The sequence below is a fragment of the Heliconius melpomene genome, chromosome 20, assembly GCF_056956725.1.
Source record: "Heliconius melpomene rosina isolate 202511_hmr_F chromosome 20, ASM5695672v1, whole genome shotgun sequence".
NCBI lineage: Eukaryota > Metazoa > Arthropoda > Insecta > Lepidoptera > Nymphalidae > Heliconius > Heliconius melpomene.
In genome coordinates, this window is record NC_140408.1 from 15,050,322 (window position 1) to 15,062,146 (window position 11,825).

The 11,825-nt window shown below is 35.8% G+C and overlaps 1 protein-coding gene across 2 annotated transcripts; it reads right to left on the reverse strand.

Annotated features, from left to right (window-relative positions):
- Nucleotides 1–3,859: 3,859 nt before the first annotated feature.
- On the reverse strand, nt 3,860–11,610 carry Rpn9 (regulatory particle non-ATPase 9). 2 transcript variants are annotated; one of them, XM_085204766.1, is made up of 10 exons: nt 11,439–11,610; nt 11,030–11,143; nt 10,346–10,481; nt 9,830–9,978; nt 8,676–8,835; nt 7,633–7,739; nt 5,307–5,385; nt 4,734–4,874; nt 4,181–4,335; nt 3,860–3,923 (listed from the first exon to the last, which is right to left on the reverse strand). In XM_085204766.1, coding segments are annotated over exons 1-10 (1,158 nt in total). In that variant the 5' UTR covers nt 11,555–11,610; the 3' UTR covers nt 3,860–3,922. The 2 variants fall into 2 exon arrangements, with proteins under 2 accessions (XP_085060892.1, XP_085060893.1); XM_085204767.1 differs by lacking the exon at nt 3,860–3,923 and having other exon boundaries at nt 4,180–4,335.
- Nucleotides 11,611–11,825: the final 215 nt, after the last annotated feature.

An 11,825-nucleotide genomic window follows, 5' to 3' on the forward strand; every position in this document is an offset into this window, starting at 1 on the left:
AATGAGGAACTTAAAGTAGTTAATGAAACTGTTTTCTTAGGTATAACATTAGATGCTAAGTTACAATGGGGTCCGCATATAGAAACTTTATCTGGTAGACTTAGTTCGGCAGCGTATGCTGTCCGTAAGATTCGTCAACTGACCGATGTTGACACCGCGCGTTTAGTATACTTCAGCTATTTTCATAGCATTATGTCTTACGGCCTATTACTTTGGGGTAGTGCCGCTGACATAGATACCATTTTTGTGCTCCAAAAACGGGCTGTCCGAGCAGTCTATAAAATGGGTCCACGGGAGTCACTAAATCCTTTTCTCAATACCGTCCCATATCAATACTTCCTTTCCTGTCAAAGGTTTTAGCGCGTATTGTCTCGCACCAGCTAAATCAGTACCTTTTAGAAAACCATATTCTATCTGATTTGCAGTCTGGTTTTCGTTGTGCGCACAGTACAGCCACTGCCTTAATTAAAGTCTGTGATGATATACGGCTAATAGAGATGGGCATTATCGTTTTTTTCCGTTAACGGTTATGAAACCGATATATGGTTTTCGTATCGATATCAAAAACGGTTTTCAGATATCGTTTTTTTTTTTCGACTTGTCAATAAGCGCAATCATAAGTATAAAATTATAATATAATAATAAATATATTTAATTAGTATTAGATAAAAAATGCTTTATAAACTATAAACATAAGTTAAAAAACAATATTTAGTAATTAAATTGAAATAATGTTAAAATACAAAATCAAATTTTAATTCCAAATTTCAACCTTATTCATTTATTTAGAAGTTCGATTTCATAACGAAGAACTAGTAACTAACTAAGAAAACCGCCAAAACATGAATCTGCTAGTTAGTTAGCTATCGGATATTCGCTTCATTTCTTTTACACCCGTGAAGAATATACGGATAGAAAGAGAGGTAGCGAATATCAGTTCATCAGATATTCGCCTTATCTCATTTACGCCCGTTCGGAATACATTACTTAGAAAGAGAGGAAGTTAGTTTCGATATAAAATCGTTTGACGTTTCAGAAGTTTTGCGTTATTACGGTATTGTTCAGATCACAGCTATGTTGAGTTTTAAGTTTCTGTAAAAACGGTTTTCTAAAAACATGTATCGATACGTTATGTTTTCCTTAACATAACGGTTTTAAGTTACGTTTTGATATATCGAACTCATCCCTAACGGCTAAATATGGATAGACAAAATGTTACTGTTATTGCTTTGCTCGATTTTAGTAATGCCTTTAACACAGTAGACACTGACCTACTACTCGCTGTTTTACGTTCCATTAACATCTCTTCTTATGCTACGGAATGGTTCAGAGGATATTTGTCTGATCGGCGACAATACGTACAAACCAATGACAAAATATCTTCCCTTCGTTCTTCTTCCATGGGTGTTCCTCAAGGGGGTGTTCTTTCTCCTCTCCTGTTCTCTATTTTCATCGATTCTATCTCCCAAAATCTTTCCTCATCCTACCATCTATATGCTGACGACTTACAGATTTACATGTCTACGTCTTCAAGTGATATAGATAAAGCTATTCGTAAATTCAGTATGGATTTGCAGAATGTTGCTAGTTGGAGCAGGTCTTATGGCCTATCTGTTAATCCTGGAAAATCACAGGTTAGTATCATTGGTAGTACTAAGCAGTTAAAAAAACTTAATATGAATGACCTTCCTACTATACAGTTCGATGGTACTGATTTAACTGTTAGACCGACCGTTAAAAAGATAGCTGAGGTCAGCAGAAAACTATTCGCTAATATCGGAGGCTTGAAAAGATGGAAATATTTTCTACCTATGAAAACCAAAACTACTCTAGCTCATACACTACTCCTTTAGATTATGCTGACTCTTGTTACCCGGATTTATCTGAGGAGCAATTGAATAAACTAGAGCGGTTACAAAATCTATGTATAAGATTTATTTTTGGCCTGCGTAAATATGATCATGTCTCCGATTACCGTCGTCAGCTAGGATGGCTTCCTATTAGACTTCGCCGCAATTATCGTATGCTTACTCTTCTTTATTCGATCCTTTACAATCCTTTCGCTCGCTTCGCTTCTTATTTAAAAGAGCGATTCAACTTCCTTGGTTCCGATTCTCTTCTATACCTTGAACTAAGGTCGCGAAGTGATAACCTCCTGAAACATCCAACCTGCTATACCCACTTCTTTTCCAACTCCTTTACTGTGAAAGCTGTTATTCTCTGGAATGCACTTCTTACTGAAGTGCGACATTCAATGTCACTTAACATATTTAAAAGACGTTTAAAACAACACCTTTTTAATTTTGAAAATTTGTAGACTCTTCTATCTATTAATTATATTGTACATATTATATTATATATTGTATTATATTATATGTAGCATTTGTTTGTATAAGTATATATATGTTTGTATGTATGTATATATAAATTTATGTATTTGTGTATTGTGTATGAGCTTATGTATTTTTGTATATATCATAAGTATTTTATGTGTTTACTTAGTATTATTATTATTATTATTTAGTTTGCACTTACGTTATTCCACCCTTCTCTTTTTATATTTTAAGTCCTTTGCTGTTATCAAAGGTTGCCTGGAAGAGATTGCTTGAAGCAATAAGGCCGCCTTTGCATACTTGTTTTTTTATGTCTTTTCTGTTCTATTTGTTTTATTCTTTTTCTTTTATTTGTGTGCAATAAAATATAAACTAAACTAAACTAAACTAAGGAATAAATTCAAAGACTTTAACATCCTCACACTACACTCCCAATATATTTACGACAACTTAGTATATGTGCATAAAAATATTAATAAATTGAATAAAAACAGTGACCTCCATCAATATAATTTAAGAAATAAAAATAAGCTTGCTGTGCCCTTCTCTAGGCTCCATAAAGTGTCTCACTCATTCGTAGGCCAAAGTATACACTTTTATAACAAACTTCCAAACGACGTGGTTAATTTATCACTGAACAAATTTAAAAAAGTGGTAAAGCACAGGCTCTGCCAAAAAGCATATTACTCTGTTAAAGATTATGTTCGCGATAAAGATGTTTGGAAATGAGTTGCTCTATTTCTAAGTTAAAATTGTTAATTGTAATTTATAACAAATGTTGGCATTTAAAAAGAGTGGCCATGAGTTTCTTTGCCTGTATTTTCTCATGAGCTCAACCATTTGAACGGGCTTTTTCAAGTCAAAATTGCATATTTTTTTTTGGTTATTTTGTTTTGAATTTTTTTCTACTTTTATGAGATGTCCAAGTAAATGTTAAACATTTTTATGGAATAAATTAATTTTGACTTTGACTTTGACTTTGAGTTGGGACGTAAAGTTTTATCTAAAACTAGTAAATTAGTTAGTAAACTAACTCTCATACGTTCCAAACGACTAACTGTGACAGGTACAAAAGCAATTGTTTTCTTAGCCACCTGTTTTTTCTTACTATAGAATTCTAGTAGCTGACCAGAGTGGTCAGAATCCAATTTATTAACAATGCTTTTGTAGCATGGAATAATGTCAGTAAATATGTTATCTATACAAGTACTAGTCGTAGGAGTTATTCTGGTTGGCTCCATAAATAAATTAAGTAAATTGTGTGACTTAAAAAGACTTAATAAATTAATGGTGGGACTTAAACTTTCCAAAATATTAACATTAAAGTCCCCACACACTAACACAGGCTTACACGAGATTACACATCCATGATCCAGATTACATGTTTCGTGTTCATGGTATACGGTTACGAATATGGCCAACATTAAGGTCACATGTGATATATTAAATTTATTCTAAAGGTTATATAACAAGTATATAATTTATAACTTATAAAATAGCGGAAATTGAATGAAAAGATAATCAACTATGTTTAAATATTTAATTATAGAAATCAAAAAAAAAATAAGATAAGATTCTCTGCGGCATTACCTGCAACAAAAAGTAATTTTGATAAATTAAAAATTTTTATCAGCTTCACGCTGTATATAGCAGGGTAGAAGCAGATGGAAACCTAGTGTTGACACTCTGTTCCCCACTTTCTGCCGAATTTTGGAGGCATTGCATGTTGATATAAATGAAACTTAACTAAAACAGCTTATAAATTAGAAACACATAGGCTACGATTTATGTAAGCATTTTGTATATTTTGGTTATAATATAACAATGGTATAATAGTTGGTACATACTAAAGCGTGAGTAGGTCGGGCGCTCGCTCGCTGAGCAGGCCCTGTGCGCGGTGCGCCGCGGAGCGCCAGCAGTCGAGGCGGCGCGCCAGGGCGCCCGCGCCGGCGCGTCCGAGCGCGCGCGCTCTCACCCAGCGCACTTGCACCGCGCCAGACACCTGCGACACATGCGAACGTAGGTATGTCAAAGACAACATTATTTAAACAGTGATTGTATTAGTTTTTCGAATGTATTACGACACGTTGCAATAGAATAGAATAGTTATTTTAGAAAACCTATCAAATTGATCACTAAGCCATATATACATTCCGCCAGTTCTCATCCACTGCAGACCTCTGGCAGGACACAGGTCAAAATGATGATGATGACTTAGGCCAGCCGGGGGGTATGTACAGGATACATGTGCGCCAGAAGCTCAACAAGAAATGTGTTTAGTACGAGGGGAATGCGGCTGTAATTCCAGCTAAAAGTGGAGAGCAGAGTGTATTAACGCTAGACTCACTCCGTCTAACCCGCGATATGCGCGTGAAGCGTCCATTCTCATTATATAAGTACCTGGTCGATGTGTCCTCTGATGAGGTTCTCAGCTAACGCCTTCATGACCAGCAGCTCGACGTCGGCGAGGGGCACCCGTGCGGCCGCCGCTATCTCCGCGAACGACAGTGTGCGCGCTGTCGATGCGCGGTTAAACGCCATCTGTAGATTTGAAAAAATATATGGAAGGCAATTGATTCACATAAAATCTCACTCGTCATATTTCAGAAGTTTTAAAAACCACTTTCTGCCGAAATCTGGAGGCATTATGTGTAGAGTGGCGGAACTCAACGTTGCGCTTTTGCTTTTTATATATATATTCTTTATTGCACATAAAAACATGTAAGAAACACAAAATTAAAAGTTTAGTTACCAAAGGTGGGCTTATTTCTAAACGAATTAATTATTTCCTTGGGTGGCAATCAAACCCACAGCCTACATATAATACAGCGTTTAGTCTCACGCTTGTGCTGTACCATGAATGAGTGGCGGAACTTAACGCCACGCTTTGTCTTTCCTCGAGTGGGAATCGAAAACAACCACTGCCCCAGAACTGGCCTGATATTCTAAATATTTTCACTTTTAAATAATTACCTCCATTAAACACAATATAGCAATTTTCTGTCGGAGCTGTCTGTCCGCACGATGCAGCTCTTGGTGAGGAGATTGTGCACTGAAATATGGGAAACAGACAAACATAATATAATAAAATATTACAAAAAATATATTTTTATTTAGTTACTTTTTATTGCTTCACGCTGTAATCCCGCATTTAGATTTAACTGGTGTTGAGACAGTCTTCTCCTAAAAACTATCCAATTTATGAGCAGGGGCCGAAGTGTGGGACTGTAAACGCAACAGGTTGTGGGTTCGATTCCCACTCGTGGAAATAAAACAACTACATATATAAGATCAAGGCAAAAATATTTTCATGTTGTTCATACAATTTATATATACGAGGTGTGTTCAAAAAGTAAGGTGACTTTTCAAATTTGGCGGGCAACGTACTTTCGATTATCGATTTTTTTATTTTGTTATGTTGGTACACTCTTCCCGAACATCTGTACCAAGTTTCAAGTGTATAGCATTTTTTGTTTGGTTGGGAGAGGCGTAAAGGTTATAAGTGTTTTGCGTGCTCGGCGATTTCTTGCTATCGAAAAATATGGATCAAAGGATTTGCATCAAATTTTGTGTAAAAAATAAAATAAAGTGCTCCGAAACACTTAAAATGTTGACAGTGGCATACGGTGAAACTGTTCTGAGTAAAAAAAATGTTTACAAGTAGTACAAACTCTTCCAAGATGGCCGGGAAGATGCCAATGACGAGCCTCGCTCTGGACGCCCAAGCACGTCAACAACTGATGAAAACGTTCAAGCAGTGAAGAAAATTGTTCTGGAAAATCGTCGAATCACTATCAGAGAAGTTGCTGAGGATGTTGGTATATCGCTTGGCTCGTGCCATGAAATTTTTTCTAACGTTTTGGGCATGAGACGTGTGTCAGCGAAGTTTGTTCCGAAATTGCTAAAATGCCCCTGCTCACTCATCTTTGCTGGTGAGAGATTTTTTGGCCAAAAACAACACCACAATCATGCCTCAGCCACCATATTCACCGGATTTGGCCCCATGTGACTTTTTCTTGTTCCCAAAACTAAAGAGACCTATGAAAGGACGGAGATTTGCAACGATTGAAGAGATAAAGACTGCATCGCTGGAAGAGCTCAAGGCTATACCGAAAAGTGCTTATGAGAAGTGCTTTGACGATTGGAAAAACCGTTGGCATAAGTGTATTGTATCTGAGGGGGATTACTTTGAAGGGGACAACATAAATATTGATAAATAAATAAATATTTTTTCTTAAAAATACAAAGTCACCTTACTTTTTGAACACACCTCGTATATAAAAAAGGACTTGTCACTGACTGAGGTAAAACGCACGCACAGCCGTACCCGCTGATGGTAGAAATGTGAAATTTAGACAGATGTTTACTTTCGTAATCTGGACTCTACTAAGAAGGTATTTTACAAAATTTTATCCCTAAAGGGGTGAAATGGGGGTTTAAAATTTGAAATTTAGACTCTTGAAAATATTTCATTGAACATGTGTTTCATGGTTTATTAGAAGTCACCCCTAAATAAGCAAGCGAAGCTGCGCGCGTCTGCTAGTTTATTTATAATATGTATGTGTCGTTTTGATCGATGACTTGTTGCCATCTTATGAGTAGTACCATTATCCCATTCCAGTACAAATTTTGAGATTTTTGATTAAAAAAATCTGACAGGTAGTGTTCACAGTGTTCTTTTGAGGTTAGCTTTATGTTTCCCAAAGAGTTCATCAATGACCGAAACGCTAGGAGCCACTAGGAGAGTGGCATATATTAATAGTTAGGCAATAGCATCAGTTTGTTTGAGTCAGACCGGGCTTTGCTACGGTCTATGGGGCTTGTCCATGCTTCAACCATGATCTTCTTTGCACATTCTTATCGTATGTCACCCATTTTTCATCACCCGTAAACAACTGTTACAACTGTAACAAAGAATCGCAAATGGAAACACGTTGCATTACGTTTCTCTCAGTGAGATCATGAGGTATCCAAAAGTCAAGTTTTTTCTTGTACCCAGACTTTCGTAAATGACGTAAAACTGTTTTATGATCAACATCAGTGCTTCAGCATTGTCATGGCTACTAATATGTCGATCTTGTTCCATTTTCTCAAAGAAAGGACTGAATTTATCTGTGACAGGGCGTCCAGAGCGAACCTCATCTTTTACACTAAAATTTCCAGAATTGAAATGCTTGATCCATATTTGCGCTACTCCTGTGCCAGAGTTACATTCAGTACAGGCAAAGAGGTTTGATTACTAATCATACATTCAAAATACAAAAATACTTTTGCCTCAACCTATAATAATGTACCTTACCGTATCTTCTCAAATGCCTGTACATCGCCCGCAGCGACCGCCTGGACTAAATCTTTAGCCCAAGCATCCGGTGTACCTTCTAAAGACTCCAGTATAGGATGGGCTAGCTGAAATATTGTAAAAAATTGCATATTTTAACGATATTTAAATATTTATTATAGTATATAGGGAAAATAAGTAACTGTATATAAAATTGAAACAGACTTGAATTTGTAACTATTGAATAGTGTTGTCAAATTAACACTGTACTTCATACTGCAATCAATTTCTTTAATCTGAAATACTTATAAAATAGTGAAACAGGTAAGAACAAGATAACTATCTATCACAATAATATATTCAAAGATTGTATTAGAATGAATTTTAAAACGTTAGTTCGCTCCCCTTTCTTCTCCTTATATATTTGTATTTTCCTTATATTCCTATTTTTTTTTCACTCCTACTCCGACTCAACGTCGCGTCTTTTTCCTTATTTTTTCTCCACTCAACTTCCTGCTATACCGTTCACACATCATCACTTCATCCGAATTCTGAACATGAGATGCCAGCACTCCACCTAACGCCAATGTTGTGCCTTACCTCATATTTCCCATTATATCCTTCCAATTCACCTTCACTATCACTATTTTTACCCCTCCCCCCCATTTTCTCATACCATCCACCAATTCACCTAAATCTTTATATTATCATTTGGCTCGATTTAATTTCACATTCAATTTGTCTTTCCTGTCTCCTTCTGATTCTCTAGACTATCCTTCAATTTCTCCCCTCTTGCCACTAACTTTCCTACCTACTTCACGTTCAGTCACAAATTTCCTCAAATTCTATACAGTGGGTGCCACCTTAAAAGCGGTATCGTGTCTTTTCTCCAATCTTTACCCATAAACTTTTTACCAGCCAAATTTCCTCAAATCACACACACTCGGCGTCAGCACTTCGACTCAACACCGGATCACGTCTTTTCCCATGTTTTTCCCTATGTCGTTCAAATTCTTTTCTATTACTCTGAAATTTTACCCCTATCGTCCAACCGTTTTACTCACCAGCTCCCCCAAATCGTAAACACTAGGCGCCAGCACACCAGCCAAGGCCAGGCGTAGGGCTTCGTCCCGTCGGGCTGCGGGCGGCAATGCGGCACCCCCGGACATACAGCCCACGTGACGAAGCGCCGCGCGGTAGTAGCGAGAGAGGGGACCTCGGACCCTGGAAATCCCAAAAAGTATTTAAGTTAATATACGCACAGTATGGTTGAAGAATCGTAGCCGCCTTGAAGTTAGGTTTTCTGAACTTTTACTATTTGTTCACTCACGCTCGGGAAGAAAATTATAAAAAATAAGAAAAAGTCGTAAAGTCAAGTCATCTGCGCCACCTATTGGGAAAAAATATATATGTACCTAGCGGACGCGCGCAGCTTCGTTTGCTTATTTGGAGGTGAATTTTAATAAACCATGAAACATGTGTTCAATAAAATATTTTTAAGAGTCTAAATTTCAAATTTTATAAAAATGGGTGGCGATTTAATAATTTTTCCATACAAACTTTCAACCCCTTATTTGCACCCTTAGGGGGTGAATTCTAGAAAACCATGAAACTCGTGTTCAATTAAATATCTTTAAGAGTCTGAATATTAAATTTTATAAAAATCGGTGCCTATTTTTTTTTTCCCATACAAACTTTCAACTCTTATTTCACCCCTTTAGGGTTAAAATTTTTTAAAATCCCGTCTTAGTGGATGTCCAGATTACGAAAGTAAGCATCTGTCCAAATGTCACGTTTGAAGATGGTAGCATCTGCGGTTACGGCTGTGCGTGCGTCTTACCTCAGTCAGTGAGGACAAGTCCTTTTATATATATAGATAATGAAAAAGGAATTTTAATATTATAAAACGATTGTATCTCATTTTGTTGAGTGGGATCAAACCCACCACCAGCCGTATTCACAGTCGCACGCTTGTGACCCTGCACCATGACTGGCCTCTAAATAAAAGTAAAATATTTAAACTCATATAAAATCCAATAGGTTCCAGCAATTGTGAAGTTAACAAAGGGCACAAGTGTTTTTAAAAATATTTTTAATGTTTTCACATAAAGAATCTTATGACATATAACACTATGAAATAAATTTTAATTAAATTTTAAAAATATTGTACAGTTACTATCAACAAGAAAAAAAATTAAATACATAAAAATAAACTAACCTATAATACTCAGAAGCAAGCTTATAAAACCTGCCATGCACTGGGGTCACTCCATCAGCATCTTCCAGCGTGTTTTCCAGCTGTTCTATAATCTTCTCTGTGGAGTCCAGATCTTCAAGGTGTTCCAGATAGATCTGACCTTGCAGAACCTACAAAAAAAAGGGATTGATATTAAAATACCCCCTGACACAAAGAGCCTCCCACATAAAAAAACTAACTAGAAAACAGCTGATAATCTTCAAACTGTCAAAAATTTTAATATTTTTTTTATTAATACATGTAAAAAGAAAATGGTTTAGGCATCATTTAGCCTTAAGTTTAGAGTAATTATTTAAAATTTTAAAATGTAATTTAAAATAATGATATGAATAAATTGTTTGTACCAAATCTTTCTGTCTGTAGTCTACAGCTTAAAAATACACAACTATATATAAATAAGTAAATAGGATAAAGAGTGAAGCTAAAACAAAAAAAGCAAATCAATGTTTAAAACTAAAATTCTAAAAATCTACTTACTTTACACAGAGCTAATGCTTCATCATTCATCTTAACTTTAGTCTCAACTTTTTCTAGGAATGTGATAGCTTCCTTCTTGTCGGTGTACTGTTGCACGATGTGGGCAACTATTTCCACTAAGGACAAGGGATTTATTCTGAAAAAAGGTACAAAGTTATTAACAGTCCTTACATATAAAAGGAGGTTTAGAGGAGAAAGGAATAAAAACTCATCTAGCTCATAAAAATTAGATTATAAATATACCTTACTATGTACAGTACAGAAGGTGTAAGCTGAGTTTGACATTTGTGTAAGTGATCACGAAAAGTGATTTGAAAACTGTTCCCCACTTGCTGTTGAATTCAGGAGGCATTGCATGCTGAGTGGCAGAACTCTACACCATTAGTCATCAATAAAAAATCTAAACTAAAAGACACAAGAAATGACTTGCAAAATCTAATTTTTCTTTTGTTTTCCTATATGCTTTTCATTTCACACTTAATCCCTCATATAGCATGGGGGCAGATGGAAGGGATTTAAGACATTTCATTCCCTATTCCCTTTCCCTCCAATAGATATTGCATGTTATTGTGGCAGAACTCATGGCACGCTTTGTCTCGATATTGAAGCAAGGAAATGAAAATAGTAATTCCTTCTGCGTAATGATAAACGCACCCACAACCGTCCCGTTTACAGCATGCTTACTTGTTCTCAAATATTGTAATAAAGTTGCTGTAAAGCTGTATTAGATTGTCGCCAGTCTGTAAGGAGGGGTGTTTCACGAAATCCATCAGTTTCAACGTAAGCTGATGCCATAACCTGAAAAGTAATTGCCATTACATTAAATTTATATAATAAGAAAGAATCAAATGGAAATAACTATGTTGTATATGACATAGGATACATACTAAGTGCAGAGGTGGCTCTGATAGCAGGTACCTCTAGTAAGTTACATTGTTACATACGAAATGTAATATAAGTCTTTCCCGATAAATGAACTGAATAGGCAAAAGTATTTTATTTAACTTACCACCTCCTTGAGATTAGCGCGTCCAACGACACAAATTCTTTAGCTTTAGTATATAGAAGTATATAATAAATGAATAAAACTTACTTCTTATTATAAAACTCCTCTAATTTGGCCCAATCTGTAGCTAATTCGGGGTCAGAAGTTTGTTTTTTTGACAGAAAATCATTTGCATCAATAACGGCGAACTTTACGGTAGCCATGTTTCTGAATCACAGTTCTGAATTATATCGAGTAATTGTGTGAAGCTAGCTGCAAATGAAATGACAATTGACAATCACATATTCGTTGTTTTTTAAAAAGCAAAGGTGTTAAGTTATTCAGCCATTTAAATATTATTGTTCAAGATAAAGTATTTTTTTTTCCCTAAAGTGAAAATATTATATATATATTTTTTATCATAATAAATAATAAAATAATACGTTGTAAAATAAAACGCAATTTGTTAAAGACGGTCATGCACACATTAACCTA

Bases quoted from the DNA above. Each gene is read 5' to 3' on its own strand.
- Rpn9 (XM_085204766.1), bottom strand. From the start codon at position 11,554: ATGGCTACCGTAAAGTTCGCCGTTATTGATGCAAATGATTTTCTGTCA. The intron at 8,836-9,829 runs GTTAGTTTATTT...TGGGATTTCCAG, and splicing joins CTTGCTTCTGAGTATTATAG to GGTCCGAGGTCCCCTCTCTC. The intron at 4,875-5,306 runs GTAATTATTTAA...TCAAATCTACAG, and splicing joins CTATATTGTGTTTAATGGAG to ATGGCGTTTAACCGCGCATC.